Here is a 19,811-nt window from a genome sequence, read left to right as displayed (position 1 = left end):
TTTTTTTGTTTTGTTTTACGTTGTTCTCAGGCTTTAACATGGGAATTCACTTTACACTGTTTTTGTCTCAGGGAAGCCTACACAACTTCTTAACCTAGACACCTTACAGGTGAGGAGAGCTAATCAGCCTTCACAGTGACTCAGCATTCATTCATCTTTCAACAGTCAGGTGACATATTTCATTCATGTTATGCTTCGTGGAAGTAACAGCAAACTGATAGTGTCTAAATCCAGTGATTCAAAGGCATTGACATTGATAAAACTGTATCCCTGTCTAACTATGAAGTGAATCACAAAGACAATTACTCTTAATTATTTGTGCACTGTCTAAATTGAATTCCAGTGTGTCGTTGCATTTAGAGATACAGAGCATGATACAGCTGAGGCCAAAAGTTTACATACACCTAGGCTATAGACATTCAAACTTAATTTTCACAACTACACACATTTCATGTTATCATACATTTCCTGTGTTAAGTCAATTAGGGTATCTACTTTATTTCTATAAGAGGTCATTTCAAAATAATAGATAAGAGACAGATTTATTTTATATTTTATGAACTACATCAGATTTTCAGTGGGTCAAATGTTTACATACACTTATGTGTTAGTATTTGGTGGCATTGCCTTTTAATTGCATAACTTGAATCAAGCACTTGGGGTAGCCTTCCACAAGCTTCTCACAATACTTTGCTGGAATTTTTGCCCATTCCTCCTGACAGAACTGGTGTAACTCAGTCAGGTTTGTGGGCCTCCTTGCTCGGACACACTTTTTCAGTTCAGTCCACAAATTTTCTATGGGATTCAGGTCAGGGCTTTGTGATGGCCACTCCAATACTTTCACTTTGTTGTCTTTAAGCCATTTTGTTACAACTTTGGAGGTATGCTTAGGATCATTGTCCTGCTGGAAGACCCTGTTGTGACCAAGTTTTAACTTTCTAGCTAATGTCTTGAGGTGTTGCTTCAGTATTTCTAGATAATCCTCCTTCCTCATGATGCCATCTATTTTTTGAAGTACACCAGTCCCACTTCCAGCAAAACACCCCCACAACATGATTCTGCCACCCCATGCTTCACAGTTGGGATGGTGTTCTTCAGATTAAAAGCCTCGCCCTATTTCCTCCACACACAGCGCTGATCATTATGGTCAAACAAGTTTTGTTTAATCTGACCAGAGAACATTTCTCCAAAAGGCTAGGTTTTTGTCATGGTGATCACCAGCAAACTTAATTCTAGCTTTCTTATGCCGGTCTTGGAGTAGGGGCTTCTTCCTTGCACGACAGCCTTTCAGGCCATGGCGATGTAGGATCCTCTTAATGGTAGATGTAGATACTTTGGTAACTGATGCCTCCAACTCTTCACAAGTTCCTTTGTTATTGTCTTGGGGTTCAGTTGAACCTTTCCGACCAAAGTTTGTTCTGCCGTGGGAGTTCATTTGTGTCTCCTTCCTGAATGATGCAGTGTTTGTGTGGTCCCAAGATTTTTATATTTGCATACAATTGTTTGTACAGATGCTTGTGGTACCTTCAGTTGTTCAGAAATTGCTCCTAAGGAGGAACCGGACTTGTGGAGGTCCACAATTTGTTTTCTGAGGTCTTGGCTGAGTTGCTTGGATTTTCCCATGGTATCAAGGGCAAAAAGGCAGTTGCTCTAAAGGTAGGCCCTTAAATACAGCCAAAGGTGGCAATTAACTCTCAATTAACTCCTAATTATGACAATTGGCCAATAAGAAGCTTCTAAAAAGTCATTACATCAATTTCTTGAATCTTCCGGACTGTATAAAGAGACAGTCAACTTGGTGTATGTAAACTTTTGACCCACTGGAATTTTGATATAGTGAATTACAGCTGGAATAAATCTGTCTTTGATTGTATTAAAATTACTTCTGATGTGAACAAAGGAGATGCCCTAATTGACTTGCCAAAAGAAATGTATGGTAACATGAAATGTGCGGAGTTATGAAAACTTTTGAATATTTTAGCCTAGGTGTACTTAAGCTTATGGCCTCAACTGTACATGATACAGATAAATGCAGGTTAGCAGCACAGTGGTTCATATGTTCCCTCTATTTGAGGAACTTGTAAGCCCTCTGCAATCTTGTATTAAATGTGAAATGACCAAACTGGGTCATTGTACTCATTTGTAATTCAGGCTCAGTAAAGCACCCAAGATGCTGAGGGTGCCTTTCCAAAAAACACATCAGGAATGTGGGTCACATTGGCAGACAAATGACACTGAACTAATCATAGAAATCATTGTCACAGTCAAAATCACAGTCGATCATTGATCAGTAACAGCATTTATATATATTCACACCGTCTCATTTTACAAACTGTTGATAGAGCGTTATCCACAACTTTCCTGACCTCTGATCCTAACCCGATTCTTTTGCATGTGGTCAGTAAGTGGTCCCGATACTCAAAACCAGAAGGTAAAAGGAAACAGCACGGCAAACCCATACACATTCACAAGGAAGGTTGTCAGTAAAACACAATTTCAATGAACTTTGTCATCCACTGCAGCTTTTTAAAGGAGTTTTATTGTGATTTATCCTAATCCTGAATGTTTTGCAAAAGGTTTATTGCTAATTTCACCACAATATTTGTTTTGGCTAGTAAACCAGTACATGGCCCTACTACACATATTGCCTCCATGATCAATAAAATAAATTCTCAATTCCATATTAGTTTTCCTCTTAATCACATCTGTCAACCACTTTTGCACTGCTGCCCAGGCAGTGAGCAGACCATTGACTCCACATTGTAAGGACCTGCAGATGGTACCCTCACTGCATTTCAATCTCACGGTTCACTGCACCAGTGAGACAATGGTGCAGCTTGCTGTTAAGTGTTTAAGACCTTTTTTTTTTAATAGTCTTGATTGTTCATGCAAAGTTGTGTTTCTGAACTTTCATTTTGGTTCTATTTCTGAAAAGTACATGTGACTTAAAACATGCAATGAATGCATTACGCTTATGCAGTGCTAGTGATAATGAAAAGGTCCATAAATAAATCTTAGAAAAACACTTTATACAGTGTTATTACTCCAGGGAACGGTGTGTGTGTGTGTGTGTGTGTGTTTGTGTGTGTTTATGGTTGAGCCCAGTCCTCCACAGGTTCACAAAGAGTACAACTTGATGAGGGTCTCCACTGAGTGTTTCCAGTGCTGTTTCCAGCGTTCAGCCTGCTTCATTTGTGTGCCGCTCTCCTCTTCTGCCCGAGCTAGCTCCTCCTCATACCGTTGCCTGTAACGCTGTTCTCACAAGGACAGACAAGGGAAGTCCGGTTAAATTTTATTATTGTGAGCATTGACTGCCCACTATTCTCTGACATTTACAGTCTTACATCTTACAGCATTCACAATCTTACATCTTATCAAATGTCAAAGCTACAGTTAAGGGGAGGAAGAAGGCTTTTGCTACTGTAATGATGTTTTTGTGCAAATTACTATATTAAAACTACAGTAGAGTCTCCCCTGAAGGTGTTTAAACCCCTAATTTAGGCCACTTCACTACTGACCTCAATTATACATTAAGTGCAAACATTGCAGTTAAGTGATGCATCCTGCTGAACATCTTCAAACTTGGTCATGGGACACCTTGTGTATTCTGGTTTTAGTTCCAGCCACAATTGCAACCCCTGAATTGTAACAAACTGTTAATTGAGTAGTCAAGCCTGTGGGGATTAAATGCCCTGCTGGGGGGCTGGCACATTTGTGGCTCATCCTTGAACTACCTGGTAAACGACGTCCCGTGCTTCATGTGTGGCCAGGTGACCCAGCGTGGTTTTGACTGTAGTGACTGAAGCCGTTTTTCTACAGGTATTTCCCACAGTCTCGTCACCCTCTGTCTCAAAGTAACACACCCCTGGCCAGGTCCTGTCAGAGGCAGTCAGACTTTAAAACTTTTTCAGATAAATGTTTTCCTTCCTTTTCTCCAAAAATGGATGATATTCTAAAATCCAGTACTTTTTATTTTTTCATTCACCTTGGTGATAGCAGAAAAATATTATCTGATCTTTAGAGGTCAGAAATTTAACGTAATCCACAGTAGTTTGCATACAGAAGAGATCTGCAAGGCATTTGGAGATTTTAAATAAAGCATGGTTTACGTGCAGCATGGAGTGACAAAGTGAATTCACCTGATTCCTCTCTGTATCTGGGGCTCTTTCTCCTTCAATAAAACTCCAGATTCTTTCTGACGAATTAGCATAGCGAGGGTTTCCTTCTTAGTTTCTAAAGGACAGGAAATGACAGAACACCAGGCTGCAGACTGACAGGTTAACTGTTAACTTAATACAAAGCATAACACAAATGTCAGTGATAAAATAGCAGAGAAAACCATTGCACAAACCAGGATTTAAAAGAAATGAACCCCTTGTGTATCTTCACTATAATGTACTAAGCTGTACTTACATACAACATAAGGTACTGTACTACAGTGGTTCTTAAACATGACAAAATAACAATATATCATATACTTCCAAATAATATGCAGACCTGTCAAGGACACTATTCTGGTCACATGCATCATTATATACATGCCATTATGCACATGTAAATAAAATAAGGGGTGGATCAGAGGAAAGATATTTGCTCTTTAAGTAGGTTTTGAGCTCGTTTGAGTTTGGAAACGACTCTACTATTGTGCATTACTATTTAAAAATATGCATTACACTGTGCTATACTATGAGTTTTATTTGATCTTGGGGGTCATAAATACTGTTGTGATAAACTCAGCCTCAGAGTGTCAGACTACTGTCAGCTTGCCGTTGACAGATACTCACGACCAGCCTGGACCTCATCAACAGTCAGGAGATTGTCCATCTGAAAGAGGAGTTTTTCTGTTGCTGAGGCCACCATGGCAACAAACTCCTCACCGTGTTTCCTCACACATGCCTGAAAGGAAAGAGTCACCACTGTCACCTCTGTCAATGCACTGCTATTGCACAACCATGACACTGGCATCATCCAACACATTTAATCATCCAAATCAGGTATGTAGCAGGAAAATTAGTTAGCAAGCAGTCAATCTATCTTGGAACAGGTACCAAACAAGACAAACATTTAGTACCCGTTTCCTCAATTTTTCCTAACCTCAAACTCAAGTGAACTTGTTGATCTCTCCCTGCAACCCTTCCTGCCGATGCCAGGAGGAGATGGCAGTCACGTGAATCGGGGGATTCACGTGACTCCAACTCTCACTATTTTCCACACTGCATACCCACCGCCAATTATATGCTGCCCATGTAGTTAAAGGATAACAAGTTCAGCATATTCTCAGTTTGTGCGTCCGCAGACGCCTGATCTGACCATAGCCACACTTTTACAGTAGACAGTAGAAGACAACTCAGTAGTGTTATTGTTGCAAAAGGAGGGTACACAAACAATAATGTTGACACCTATTCTTCTGTGAAATAAAATTATTGTTTTTCATTAATTCTTACATTTATTTTTTACATCCTTGCCTGCTCATTTTTATAAACTACATATATATATATATATATATATATATATATATATATATATATATACACACACACACATACACATGTTCTGTAGTTACATATTATGAAACCATGTCCTGTACATCATTTTTGCATAAGTGACTTCTGATTTGTTTATGCATAAGTGTTCTGTTATCCAGGTCAGTGTTTATACCAGGACTGACCTGCAGTTCAAGCTTGAACCGGTGGATGGTGTTGTCCTGCTCGACCTGTCTGTTCTCCTCAACCACACACAGGCTCTTCAGCTCCTCCTCGTGGGCAGGGTGTCCCAAGCGCACACACAACTGCTTGCTGTGCTCCCTCTGCAGGGCAATCATACAGTCACAAAAGCATTCTCACAGAAAGCATTGTGGGTAGTGGAGTCTGCAGCCTGTAAAATCGGTACCTTTCTGTTCTCACTCCCACACTGGACAAGCTCCAGGCTGTGGTAGATCTGGACAGTGTCTTGGCTTAGCTGCTCCAGGTGCTGTTCCCCAAGGTGTGAGAGCAGTAGCATGGGAACCTGGGACAGGTGCTCCTCAGAACGGCTCAGCTGCTCCTTAAAGTCTGAAACAGAGCCAGAGGAAGAGTGGTCACTTCCATTCAGCTCACCCCGTGGCTCTATACAAAACAGTCAAGATAGTCCAGGCACATTCCTGTAAATCACTCCCCACTCTGCGTGTGACCTGGGGGAGAACAGCATCTGAACACACAAAAACACAGACCCATAAGTAATTTTTTTGACTGATAAAAAATCAACTTTTATATCATTTTGAGAGGCAAAGCACTTATTTCTGTGTTTAAATGTGCCTTCATAATTTGACATTCAACACTGCACACACACACACACACACACACACACACACAATAAACTCCACTCATGCCCTTGTACATCAATCAGTGGTGGCAGAAGGCCAGGCTGACCTTGCAGGCAGCCATTGTGATACTCCCGTGTTTGGCTCTGATAGATCAGAAGCCTCTTGTTTATCTCCTCAGCACACTGCTCAAATGTCTCCTGTAGATGCTGTGGTCGTGTGACTGGCCGACGATCCTTCTTCTTGTAGAACTCCTAATAAATGTCAGTAACAAAATGCATAGTGTATTTAATAATGGCTCTATTTAGTAATATTCGACAAAATGAATGCAGCAAACCATTTACAAATTATTTACTTTATATGGAAATAAAACTCTTTGTATGAAATTTGAAATGTATTTATGAAACTTATTGTTACTACCTCAGCTACAGAAAGCAGAAGATCATTGGCCTTCCACAAAATGTTAGTGATCAAGCCATTAAAACCCATGCTGAAAGAAAAACACAATCTATTTAACATGTCACAGAAGACACTACAGACTTTTAATGAAGTACAATGAAAACAATGAAAACAGAGTGAAATTAAGTGCCACTCACATGCATTTTTCATCTGGACTGGTCCCAAACACCTGGAATCTCTTGTCGGAGCAAGAGAGCTTTGACAATCTTTGCACGCTATCACACACCAGACAATTAATCAAATTATGACAATTGCAAGTACCATCATACACTCTTACCCAAAGGACTGAATAAGAAAGCTACTAATGCAGTCATCACATGCAGAGTTGAAGTTCTTATAGCACAACAATTTTTGACAAGTAATTTAAGTTCCAGGTTAAATGCTAAAGCAAAATATTTCCTCTGATTTATAAAGTACTTTGGGCTTTGCATTGCATTTTTGCATGAAATATGCTCTAAACATAATATTATTATTATATTATTATTATTATTATTATTATTATTATAATAATAATAATAATAATAAACAATAAAAATAACAATAATTATTATTATTATTGTTATTTTAATTGTTATTATTAAGATATTATTAATAAATGTCCAAGGAATTAAACATGATATTGAAAGGTACAGATAAATACTATAAAACTTGAATACACTAAACTCCATATGACTGGCCTGCAAAAAATGGTTTCCCTTTATCTGTAGGTAGCCAAGTACACTAAGTACACTGCACATTTTGAATACCTCTTCTTCAGAATAGTCTTCCACCATTGTTCTCTTATCCACGTTATGTGAGAGTGTGTGTTAACATCAAAACAAAACTTGCAGAGAAGGTGACCTCTAACCTCTGGGAGCTGACTGACTCTGCAGACCTCCTGAGCTGCCTCTCAAGCAATGGCGCAACAGGTGTACCCCCTCCGCGCTGTCGATGCCCTGCAGACATTGCAGCCAGTCTGTCTGAAAAGAATAAGTCAGAGAATCCCAGATACAAATGTTCTATCTTGCAGTGAACCCAAGGTGCTCATACCAGATGCTGATCTAACTGTATCTGTCATTGGAGCTCATATCAGACACTGATCTTACTGTATTTGTCATTGGTGCTCATATCAGACACTGATCTTACTGTATCTGTCATTGGTGCTCATATCAGACACTGATCTTACTGTATCTGTCATTGGTGCTCATATCAAACACTGATCTTACTGTATCTGTCATTGGTGCTCATATCAGACACTGATCTTGCTGCATCTGTCATATCAGACACTGAACTTACTGCATCTGACATTGGTGCTCATATCAGACACTGACCTTACTGTATCTGACATTGGTGCTCATATCAGACACTGGCCTTACTGTATCTGTTATTGGTGCATATATCAGACACTGATCTTACTGTATCGGTTACTGGTGCTCATATAAGACAATTACCTTACTGTATCTGTCCTTGCTACTCATATCAGCCACTGATGTTACAGTGTCTGTCCTTAGTGCACATAACAGACACTGATCTTTCTACAGTGTATCTGTCCTTGGTTTTCATAACAGACTGATGTTACCTCTTGTAAGTGCCAGGCCTCTATCAGATGATTCTGTGTGGACATCCTCACTGGCCTTCTGTTTGCTGATTCTAAAGACAGATGATAAAAAGTGTCTAAGTGTCTAATTTCATGTTTATTCCCCAAGTCTTTTCCCAGCAGGAGCCTTCCCTCCTTCACTGTTCCTGGCTCCATCCCCTCACCTCAGCAGGCCCCGGACCACGCCCATGGCAGCATCATCTGTGATGGGCACACCCATGCGGCTCGGCTGGAGGAGGCTGTCAGTGGCAGGGCTGCTTGGCTTGTCCTGCCGGCGGGATTTGGGGCGAACTGCCACTGCAAAGGCGCCCTGCAAGGGGGAGTCTGGCCTCGGGACCGACACTGAGGAGTCCTGCAGACAAGTGAGGAACACAACCCCCACAATTCCTCACATTTCATCCCCCCATTGCAAACAGGGAAGTCTGTATATCATATAGAATGTGAATAATTTAAATTGCACCTTTTCAACAAGTCATGCTGATAAAAAATGTGATAAAAGCCAGATCATTCCCTCCTCAAGGTCTCTTTTCAGGATTGATGGGAAACATTACAGTTTTTTTATAACAGTTCTTACATTTACTCGTTAGATAACATTATGACAAAATATTCCCTCAACATAATATCCCCAGATGATTATGATTTAGCCATGAAAAACATCACAGATGTTAAGAAATCAGTTACATTTTTTTTAATGTTCTGAATTTAATTATTGAAATGTCACGTTTGTTCAACGTGTTCTGAGAATCGAAGTTACATTAAGTACAAAGTTCCACAAAGGCTTGTTGTAATAAGAAAGTTACAGAGACCCTGATGCTGTGCAGAGAAGACATAAGAACTGTCAGATCTTGCATATCATTTATGCTTCTAAAACAAACTTTCCATTGTGTGACAACCCTTCAGTGGGTCTTTGTTAGGCCAGACAAATACTGACCAGATGATGATCCACTGGGATAGAATTGCGCACTTCTTTATGCTTAAATTAATTATTGCATGTTTTCCCAGTCTCTCTAAAGACAGACCCTCACACATGCACTCACCAGAGAGCACTCCAGGTACTGGCACCTTTTCTTCAGCTCCTCCATGATAGAGCAGGCAAGAGTGTTCACGTCATCTACCGCCACCTTCAAGGATACATGGAGAATATCACCCCATTACAACGACCCCTAAGAACAAATATAATCAGGACTGGAATACAGCCAACACATTTAATGCACCTCAGCAGATTTTATGATACAAGAGAGTATTACAGCTTTCAGAGTGTTTGATCTAAACATATTTTAGTGGGATTTTCAAAGAATTAACAATTGTATAGTACACTACATAAGAAAAATAGAAGGAATCAGATAAAATAACTGTCAGATATGCAGTTTTTAGATTATCGCCTTAGAGAGAGAGACAATATAATTTCATAGGACAAACTCTCTTAGTCCACAACTTATAAAGTAGCCTGCTTTCTTTGACTGTAGGAATGCCTGCTATCTCTCTCTCTCTCTCTCTCTCGCTCTCTTTCTCAGCTGAGAGGATGTGTGGAGGGCTTTCTCTGTCTTTCTGCCTTTTCAGTGCTCTTTAAAAAAAATCCTGTCGACAGTAGGTTGGTTTAGTTATTGAGTATTGTTTATTTAATTGATTAAACTGGTGTTAGGGTGGTGTGATTTGGTTGTATGGGTTTTTTAGGGGTTTTGTGGGGGTGGAAAGGGAGGGGTAGGGCGTGATAGCGTCTCAGTCGGATGGGGAAGTGCAGTCCCTCCGGCATGGGTTCAGATGCGTGCTGGACAGTAGTGCCTCGGTAGAGGACATGTTGTTAGCAGTCAGGGAACAGGTGGACTGTGAGCAGATTTACTCAGCATCTAGGATGAACAAAGCCATAGTAGTTTTCCTCAAAAAGGAAAACTTGGTGGCTAGGATTATAGAATATTTGGGTAAAATAAATTTTTGTGCCAATAGCCCCACTTTAAGCGCTGGCCACTAAAGTAGTTTTTTCTAACGTGCCCGCCTTCATAAATAACAAAGTAATTGAAAGAGAATTGGCTAGGTTCGGAAAATTCACCAACTCGTTAAAAATGATTCCGTTGTCGAAAGTTCATACATGGTGTTTGCATCGACTGACAGCTTGCGCTGCTTCAAGTGTGAAGATAATGGCCACAAATGGTTTGCTCGCACAAACCCAGCCACAGGTAGGGCATAATGGTGAACATATGTAAGAAGCGAGGATTATTATGGAGAAGGGAAATGAGGACAGCGCTACGGAGGCGAATTATGACGGAGCCAAACAGACGGCGGGGACTGTGTCAGCTAGGGTGTGCAAGGAGCCGGGGGAAGGGGATGCTCTGGGAGTGGAGTTAGCGTCTGGTTCGGGAATAGGAAAACCCAGAAGATCACTGAAGAGAAGTGTAAAAAGTGAGGTAAACGCAAAATTAAGGAAAAAGAATGGTTCAAATAAAGATATCTCGGTTTTAGGGGGGTGAGGCCAGTATAAGGGATAGAGGAAAAAGACAGAAGAGTGTAAATTTAAGGCAGGGAGTGTAATTTCAGCGGCCCCAGAGGATGAGGCTGAGATGGGGGAAACGGAGTTGGGTGGAGTAGGCCCGGAGGAACGGGTGGAAGATGGACAAAGATGACGGCGGAATGTCAGATTCTTCCTCAGTATCTGAAATGTCAGCTAGTCAGATGGGAGATGGCTCAATGTACAGTATATGACTAAGGAAATGAGATGAGATGCTGCTGGAGTGCACGGAGGCGGGAGAACTTCCGGCCAGCTGTCGCCGGGCAGTCCTCACTTTCTTACTGAAAAAAAGGGACTTGTGTTCATTGAAGAATTGGTGGCCGGTGGCACTTCTTTGTACAGACTATAAGAATTTGTCCAAGGCCCTCGCCAATTGGCTGAGGATCCACTTGGTGTAGCTGGTGCATATGGACCAATCATATTATGTTCCAGACTGCTACATAATGGACAGTTTGTTTTTAATAAGAGACATGATGGATTTGGCACGGTGTGATCAGGTGGATTTTGGGATGGTCTCCTTAGATCAGGAGAAGGCTTTTGACCGGGTAGATCACAATTACTTGTATAGCACGTTAAAGGCTTTTGGGTTTGGGGAATCTTTTATATCTTTAGTGCGGCTGCTGTATAAGGGTGCATCATGCTTGGTTAAAGTGGGAGGTGGGTTGAGTAAACCATTATGAGTGGAGAGGGGGATATGACAGGTTTGCCCATTGTCTGGTAAATTGTATACCTCAGTGGTAGAACCATTTTGGCAATGGTACAAGGAGGTTAAGGCGGTAAAGTTGTTGGCATATGCTGATGATGTAACAGGTGTTGAAGGATAGCCTCAGGGCTTATGAGAGCATCTCCACAGCAAGGATTAACTGGGGGAAAAGCAAGGCATTGACATGTGGGTCTTGGAGGGGGAGATCCCTACCACAGCTGCCGAGTAGCTTACAGTGGGGCCAGACAGGGGTTATTAGGGTTTAATTGAAAGTCTTAATATCTACATAGATAATAGTTGTTGAGGTCTGCCAGTTTGGAATTAGCATTTTTAAAAGCAGTTCCAGTTCCAAGCATAGGCCAACATGGTATGGCTGACAAGTATCACTTCTGTTGGTATTCAATAACTGAGCTGAATGGCCTCCTAACACATTAATGTTTGGTCTTGTTAGAAAGAGGCTTGTGGTAGGGTGGGCGTGGTTTGGCGTGGGCTGTAGAGAGAGTGACAGGAGCGGCTCTCGGATCCAGCGTCACAACTGTACGGCGGAGGTAATCAGCGCCGATAATTGTTAATTGTTTGATTGCACTGATTGCCTCTAATTGTTTTCAACAGTGAGCCTGGGGTTTTTAAAAGGCCGAGACCGGGAGTCTTGAGACAGCTGACGCCGGAAAGAAAAGACTGTTTGTAAGAACGGAGAAACCTGTGTCTGTGTAAATTGTCTAAAAAGCTGGTCGGCTAAGATAAACGAGCATGAAGTGCTGAAAGAAACTGTCTGTCTCCCGTGAGTGTGTGTTGGAAGGTAGGAGGGGTGGCACTCATCTTGCCACAAGGCTAATACCCTGAATCTTCTGTTGTGGTTTTCTTGAGATTTCAGTACGTTGGGAAAAACAACCTGTGGTTTGGTATCTTCTTTAATGAATTTATTTTGTGACTATCACTTGTCTCTGTCTGTATCATTCATTGTTTAAGGCAGTTGAACCTTCATCTCTCAGGTAGCTGACAAGTTTTGAGAACATACAAGGGTTTTTTGAATTAAACTGACTTCTCAACCATGCGGTAGAGCTGACTTTGACAGTGAAAAAAAATCTGCCCAGCATCCTGATTGGTGTGGGGCTCCAACCCCCCTTAATCAATCTGCATAAAGAGTATCTTATTTCAACACTGTTCGGAGCAGCAGTTCCCGCACTTTCCCCACTCTGACGACAGAGGCAGCACCACAAATCACTCCCCAAAGATTAGGGCATAAAGCAGGAATTTGGCAGGTAAGGGATAAACCATGATGTTTTTCAGATAGAAGAGACCTTAAAGAATAGGAATATGATATTAAATATCAAAAATGTTAAAAATCCATTGTGCCAGAATGTTACAAAAACATGCTCAACCATGCGGTTGATATGTCGGTAAGGGGTAGAAATGACCATGAGGCAGGGCAGATGTTAGCATAGTAGTTAGTATGGTAGGAAGATGTTTGAGTGGAAAAAGTGAACAAATACAATGAAATTAGATTATATTACTAAAACACAATATTATCCTATTACATTATATGTCAACATATGCCTTAGTATGCACATATATGTTAAGGGGAAACATGTAGTGCAGTGTATTGAGACCTCTTCATTGTTTCATTCTTAGTGATGGACACCAAATTTTTCTATGGCAGAGGAAAGGGTCCCCCTTGATCCAGAGGAGTCAGACACAGAGGACAGTGATTAGGACTTTGATTATCCTGACTATGTGCCAAGGCACACAGGTGACACAGTTGAAGAGTTACAAATCCCTGAGTTTAGTGACTCTGATACACACTCAGACAGTGCCCCCAGGAGAAAGGTAACCAAAAATCAGCTTGTGCAGGTCACAGATCAGTTTTCTGTTACCCCCAAAAGTGCTGAGAAAAGAAAATTGTGGAGGAAAATAGTGGGGGGCGGACCGATTCTTTTCACAGTACCAGTTCCTTCGAGTTGATACATGTAAATGTATCGAACCTTTCGAACCTCTTGAGCTTTGATACTTTTTCTAAAAAATGGCGTCAGTTTCTCCGTGACACTCCGTTATTGTACATGCACGTTTGACAACTAGTGCTGCACGCCCCACAAAACTTCTCTTCAATGCATTACCATTCATCATGTATAAGTTTACATTAATAAAGATAAAATATTCATTTTAACACCTTGATTCTGCATCCTTGTATGTAGGTAGGCTATGTAAGCTCAATATGATGTTACAGAAATGTGACAGACCAACGATTTGTCGTTCTTTTTGAGGGGCAAGTAGCAGACGTCCTAGTTCGAGAAACCGGTTCAATCGATCTCGTTCAGTGAGTGCAGGCTGCCTGTTTTGACTCAAGTCCGATTCAACTCGCTCATTCATTGACGTCTGATAGTTTGAGAGACCGGTTCATTCAAACTCGTTCAGTGAGTGCAGGCTGTCTGTCTTGAGTCAAGTCCGATTCAACTCGCTCATTGGTTGTTCCGTTTGCTATGCTTCGAGCGCTGCACCTACCGTAGCAGGCAGCAGTTTTGGAAAAATGCAGGGAGAGTCCGATTCATGAGCACTCGGATGTTCAACAGGCTGACCCGGTACATACCGGACACTAAAAAGAGTCGTTCAAAAAGATGTTTGTTCATTCTCGTCCATCACTAGAGGAAAGTGGATATCACTTCAGTCAAGTTTCCAGAACCTATACCTGTCATGGTTTTGGGTGTTATCACCATTTCTTTTCCATCCTGTGTCATTTCTTCATTTATTACGACCATTGGTTTTGTCCTGCGCCTTTTCTTCAGTTATTACGGGCTTTTTCCTTGATTGAATTATAGGCGTGCAAATCTTTGTTTACGATTTGCACCTGTTGGCGCTCTATTTAAACCCCAAGCAAACCATTAAGCCTCGCTTTAGTGTCACTTGCGTTACACGAAAGTCGGTAACTTAGTCTGTTTGGTAATAGATTCTGTGTTTGTTCAGTACTAGATCAGTTCCTCTTTTACGTCCTTTGTTCACGCAAAGAGTTACTGCAGAACTGAACTTGGCAGTGATTGGATTATGGGCTACAAAGTTAGCACCACTGTCCTTGCTCCTTTGTACTACTCTCTAGTGATTCTTTTGACAGTTCCCTGGGCGAGGGCTGTTTTATTAAAGTTTTCACGTTCTCCTTTCTTTCAGACTGTTGTTTTGTTTCACTCAATACTCCTTAAGCCTTAGTTTTTTCACCCTGTTCTCGGGCCCCTAAAGCTTTTTCTTTTGGATAGTCTCCCCTAGGAGTATTGTTCTTTTCTTTATTTTTTTTCCCCTATCCTTTTGTCTCTACGAGACTTAGTGGTTATTCCGCTCAGGTGGATAGCTTAGAGAATCCCTGCTCAGTCGCGTTTGGTCTCCAAGATTCCTCACTCCCTCACAATACCCCCAGAAATTATTAAGGTTCAGACACCATTATTTGACTTTTCCATGCTATTTACTGATGAAATGGTGCACCGCATAAGTGAGCAGACAAACCTCTACTCTGCTCAACAGCTTGGATTTCCCATTAAAACAAATCCAAAAGAGATTCAAGAGTATTCAGCCATATTGCTATACACAGGTGTGTTCCCGTTCCCGTCCCTGGAGGATTACTGGAATCCAGAGAGCCGCTTTGCTCTGGTTGCCGACATCATGCCACTACGCAGGTTCCAGGCACTGCGCATGTTCATCCACTTTGCTGACAATGCAGACTGTGGAAACACTAGCGACAGGTTCTATAAAATCAGGCCCATTTTTGACATGTTGAGAAGACAGTGTCTTCTCCTCCCAGCTGACCAAAAACAAAGTATCGATGAGGTCATGGTTGCCAACAAAGGCACAAGAACAGGAAATCTCAGACAATACAATCAAACAGTGCCTGATTTTAAAGCAGAAATGCCATATGACGCAGTATATGTCAATATATACAGATTTGTGCACCTAGCCATTGTAATTGATGGGAAATTTACAGGCCAAAAACATGTTGATGGAGTGTAAAAAAAAGCAATAAACTGTTTTAACCTCTTAAGGCACAAGCCAAATTTTGCCAATCCTTGCCCATTTAGGGGGTACCCTATTTAAAGCTTTATAACTCCAGACGTGAACACCACAGAGACTTGAAAAATGGCTTAAATGAAGCAAGACATTTGTACAATTTACAATACTAACACAGATTAGTTTATATTCATAATTTTGGAAGAAATAAAGTGCCACACATGCAATTGTTTTGACAAAAAATCCAAAATAAATTTGCACTTTTTAAGTTCGCAATGAAATACTGCGAGATTGAATATATGCAGGAGGTTAAACTATACATGTGCTAGGTCAAAAACTTCTTGACCACAAGTTCATAAAATCTAAGGGTGGATATGTAGAACTACTATAGATGTATGAAGCAAAAACTAAGCAGTGTACCCAGCATCTCCAAATCTATCCAAAATGTCTAAATTATGCATTGCTGTAAATCATAACATATCCATGTATTTCACTACAAATCAACTGTTTTGACTCAAGAAAATCACTGTTGCATAATTTTCAAATGGGAATTATAAGCTTTCAGTCAGTACAGTGGTCTAATATAGCTAGGTGTACAGAAACATATCCAAAATCTCTCCAAAATTGAATAAAATGTTTTTGTCCATTATAAAGCATATAAATGAGCCCCTTATGAGGGTTTAAGATGAAACATTGCTATCAGATTAAAAAAATAATGCAAAAACATTGTCACTCAATGCGGTACAGTACCTAAATGTGTAATAATTAACTCGTGTGTATTTCTATACTCTGTACTCTCGTATGTTTTATTGTATGGGGATGAGACAACATGAAAACAATTTTCACCCGTCCACCACGTTTTGGCAATGTTCCGGCTCTGACGTCATCACTGTTTCATGCTTCACAAAAACTATTACACTTCCGTCTAACGCTTACATTACAGTGTGAAATATTTACATTATATAACACCACTAACCTATTTAAAAATACTCAATTTCAAAAAGAACGTATATAACCGAAATATTTTGAACGATAATACTTACATAGCAATAGTGAAATCTCCTCTATGTTCAGTAGATAGAGACAGAGAGACAGTATCAATTATATTGTTCTATTCGCTTCTGTTTTGCTCCAGAAAACGATGTCAGCTAGGTCTATCAGCAAACATATGGCTTAGCTATGTTCAGAAGTCCTCAATAATAATAGTATTTTCCAAGAAATTACGAAATATGGTTGAACATGTTTCGTTAGGTGCATCGTATTTGTCTGCTAACAGAGTGTGATTGCGTAAGTGAATGCTATGCTAAGAATATTTTCTGTTACGCTGACCTATAAAACGCTATTCCGAAAGCAGAATTAGACATGTTATACATCGTTAGAAAGCTTATACTCTCGCCTACCGAATAAATGAATTGTAAATCTAGTCAGACTGTACCAAAAAGGGCGACGACGCCGTAAACAACAGGTGTGGTGTTACGAACAGCTATTTTGGAAGATACCCAGGCGTCACAGATGCGCCTATATTTCCCAAACGGATTGTCCAAGACAATATATGACCACGCAGTCTCAAAAGGGACATCTCTACACGTAAAACCAACAGTAAGGTTTTATATTTATTCAATATTTAGTCCCAGATATTGACTGTAGAATGACATGGTATCATTTTAAAAACTTTTTCTCGTTTATTTCGTTATTCAGTGAGCAGCGTTTTCACTGCTGTATAGGCATATCTTAGGGCTATTGTCGGGTTTATCTTGTTGCTATGACGGAATACGATTTTTTAGTGGTGAAAGAATATTTTTATGAATGCCAAGATAGACAATATTGTCCATTATGTCAAGGGTGGGGGGTGTTTTTTAGATGAGACTGCAGGGAGGGGGTGTGTGTTAAATGAACGACGGGAGCGACAATGGTGGGGCTGCGAAACTCCGTTTTCGGGATAGTTGTCATGTATCGTCTACTAATGAAACTGAAACAACGCGTTTCTGTTTTCATCTCACACTTTGGTTGCAGTAGCACCGAATGTTTGAGTTTAGTAATTTAGGCACGCGGGCGTGCCCACCACTAGGGGCAATGCGCTAAGAGGTTAAGGTTTTAAAGAGAGATCAATATGACTGTGTTTCAGGAAAAATGTTCAGAAATATAGCAATTTGTGAATAGCATCTTTTACCATAAACTAACCGTACGGTAGAGGTCTATAATTTCTTTAAAAAAAAAGGGTCAAGTTATGAAAAAAACTGTTAGACATTGCTATTTGGTGCTCTAGTGATAGGTATTTATGTTTGAATATTTTTTTCATCACCTATTTCAATGAGTGTCAGTTAAAGGGTTAACTATCTCTGTTGGTTTTAGTAGCTACAGCATTTCTAAAGAATTGATATTTAGAACTCTTGATGTTGAAGTTGGCGTTACCTTTTCCTCAGAGTCAGGTCTGGCACATGCCTTCATCATGCTCTCTAACTGCATCAGCATGTCATCCAGGTTCTTCTTCTGCATGTTGCTCTTTGTAACCTGTGAAACAGAGGAACAAAATTGCACAGAAACTGATAACATGGAAAGTAAAGCTAAACTGAAAAAGTTCTGAAATGAAATAGTTGTTACTGACATCAGTGTTGGTTTTTTAACCAAATGGAGGTGGTGCCCACTGAAATTGTGAATGAAATGTGCACATTACAGTTGAAAATGGCAGAAGGTAGGTGATGCCAACATGCATCATCACACAGATACAGTTGTATGTTTGTGTGTGTGGTGTGTGTGCGTGTCAGGGTGTGGTGTTAATAAGAAAAAAGCGTCAATCAGGGCGGTTTAATGCTTTGTGTCTCTCCATTAGTCAGTGAGGATTGGTGTGTCCCCTGAATAAAATTAATTATAGTGGTCCCGCTACATTGTCACTGCATTTTGTGATGGTTTGAATGAATTGAATGAAAAATTGGGGTGCCAGTCAGGTCTGTCTCCTGACATATAAGATCAGCTTCAGTCAAGTCAAACCCACAGAACCGCGTTAGACTGCATGAGGGACGATTACTACCTCAAACTTTGCATTGATTAACACAGGGATTCGGAGCTACAGCTGCGCACAGACCATTTTTCCAACTCACAGTCCGCCGCCATTTTTGACTTTGTCACCATATTTTTATGGGCTGGACCATGTAACAGCGGAAACCAGGGAGGTAATCAGTCTAAACAGGCGTGGTTAAGTGCGGCGCTGGGGCAGCTAAGCCCAGGTCATCACACTCCTTCCCCCTTGTGAAAAGCCTGAACATGGGAAGGCATTATTCATCTGAATCTGAATCAGCTTTAACATTCTGTTGTGACAGATCTGAGGCAGGGAAACCATGGAAATCTTCTTCATCGCTCTCCTCTTCAAAGATTTCAAGGACACGGCGACACTGTTCCCTTTCCAGTTCCTCAGCTGAAGGGTAGCAAGTCCGGCTACATTGACGACCCTAAGGTCTTCTCCAGTGTCTTCCAACACTACCTTGTAGTTGAGAGGACCAACCTGGCGGACCACATAGTATAGACCCTTCCATTTGGGTGCCAACTTTGCAGTAAAAGACTTGTCTGCCTTTGAATAAGGGTGAGTCCAAAGCCAGACACGATCTTTGTCAGCAAAAGTTCCATCCCTCCTTTTCTTATCATAGTTTCGCTTCTGATGTTGCTTTGCCTTCTTCAGATTCTCAGATACCATTTGTTTGAATTCTGTTATTTGAGTGGCTTTTGAATAGGCAGGCATATCAGGAGAGCAAAGGTTTGTGTTGAGAACCACATCCATGAGACCTCTGATGTGGCGGTTTAAGTTGAGCTCTGCTGGTGTTACTCCAGTAGACTCATGCACCGCTGAGTTTAAAGCAAAACGAAACTCAGGTAAGTACTTATTCCCAGGGTCTTGTGTTTTTCCTCAACATAAGAAGCAATCATGGTTTTTAGGTTCTGGTTTATTCTCTCTGTTATGTTTGTTTGTGGATGGTATGCTGAAGTCCTTTTCTGTTTGAGATTCCACTGCTTGCAGGTTTCCTCAAAGACTGAGGACACAAATTGTGAACCCTGATCTGAGAGAATGAATTCCGGCACTCCCCAGCGTGTTAGGATTTCTCTGTTCAGCAGTTGGGACACTGACTTTGCTGTAGCTTTTCGAAGAGGAAAGAGCTCAACCCACCGAGAATAGTAATCCACAAAGACAAGGAGGTGCAGGTACCCATTGGAGCTTCTTGGAAATGGTCCCATAAGGTCAACCCCAAGAATCTCCCACGGACGTTGGACCACTGTATGCTGCAGTTTACATGGAGGC

At 40.9% G+C, this 19,811-nt stretch overlaps 1 protein-coding gene across 2 annotated transcripts in view; it reads right to left on the bottom strand.

The window, feature by feature from the left end:
* Nucleotides 1–2,283: 2,283 nt before the first annotated feature.
* ccdc180 (coiled-coil domain containing 180) overlaps nucleotides 2,284–19,811 on the bottom strand; it is a 103,633-nt gene continuing 86,105 nt past the window's right edge. For both annotated transcript variants that reach the window (XM_064335359.1, XM_064335368.1), the window contains 14 exons: nucleotides 17,936–18,034; nucleotides 9,371–9,454; nucleotides 8,498–8,685; nucleotides 8,316–8,386; nucleotides 7,605–7,716; nucleotides 6,895–6,972; nucleotides 6,719–6,788; nucleotides 6,408–6,552; nucleotides 5,890–6,050; nucleotides 5,669–5,806; nucleotides 4,785–4,896; nucleotides 4,140–4,233; nucleotides 3,735–3,876; nucleotides 2,284–3,252 (listed from right to left, as the gene is read on the bottom strand). In XM_064335359.1, the coding sequence (XP_064191429.1) occupies nucleotides 3,118–3,252; nucleotides 3,735–3,876; nucleotides 4,140–4,233; nucleotides 4,785–4,896; nucleotides 5,669–5,806; nucleotides 5,890–6,050; nucleotides 6,408–6,552; nucleotides 6,719–6,788; nucleotides 6,895–6,972; nucleotides 7,605–7,716; nucleotides 8,316–8,386; nucleotides 8,498–8,685; nucleotides 9,371–9,454; nucleotides 17,936–18,034 (1,629 nt within the window). In that variant the 3' untranslated portion in view covers nucleotides 2,284–3,117. The remainder of the gene's footprint in view (nucleotides 3,253–3,734; nucleotides 3,877–4,139; nucleotides 4,234–4,784; nucleotides 4,897–5,668; nucleotides 5,807–5,889; nucleotides 6,051–6,407; nucleotides 6,553–6,718; nucleotides 6,789–6,894; nucleotides 6,973–7,604; nucleotides 7,717–8,315; nucleotides 8,387–8,497; nucleotides 8,686–9,370; nucleotides 9,455–17,935; nucleotides 18,035–19,811) is intronic.

Source organism: Anguilla rostrata, chromosome 1 (assembly GCF_018555375.3).
Source record: "Anguilla rostrata isolate EN2019 chromosome 1, ASM1855537v3, whole genome shotgun sequence".
NCBI classification, from domain to species: Eukaryota; Metazoa; Chordata; class Actinopteri; order Anguilliformes; family Anguillidae; genus Anguilla; species Anguilla rostrata.
Note: the sequence above shows the minus strand (reverse complement) of the source record. Positions and strands in the feature narration are given on the sequence as shown.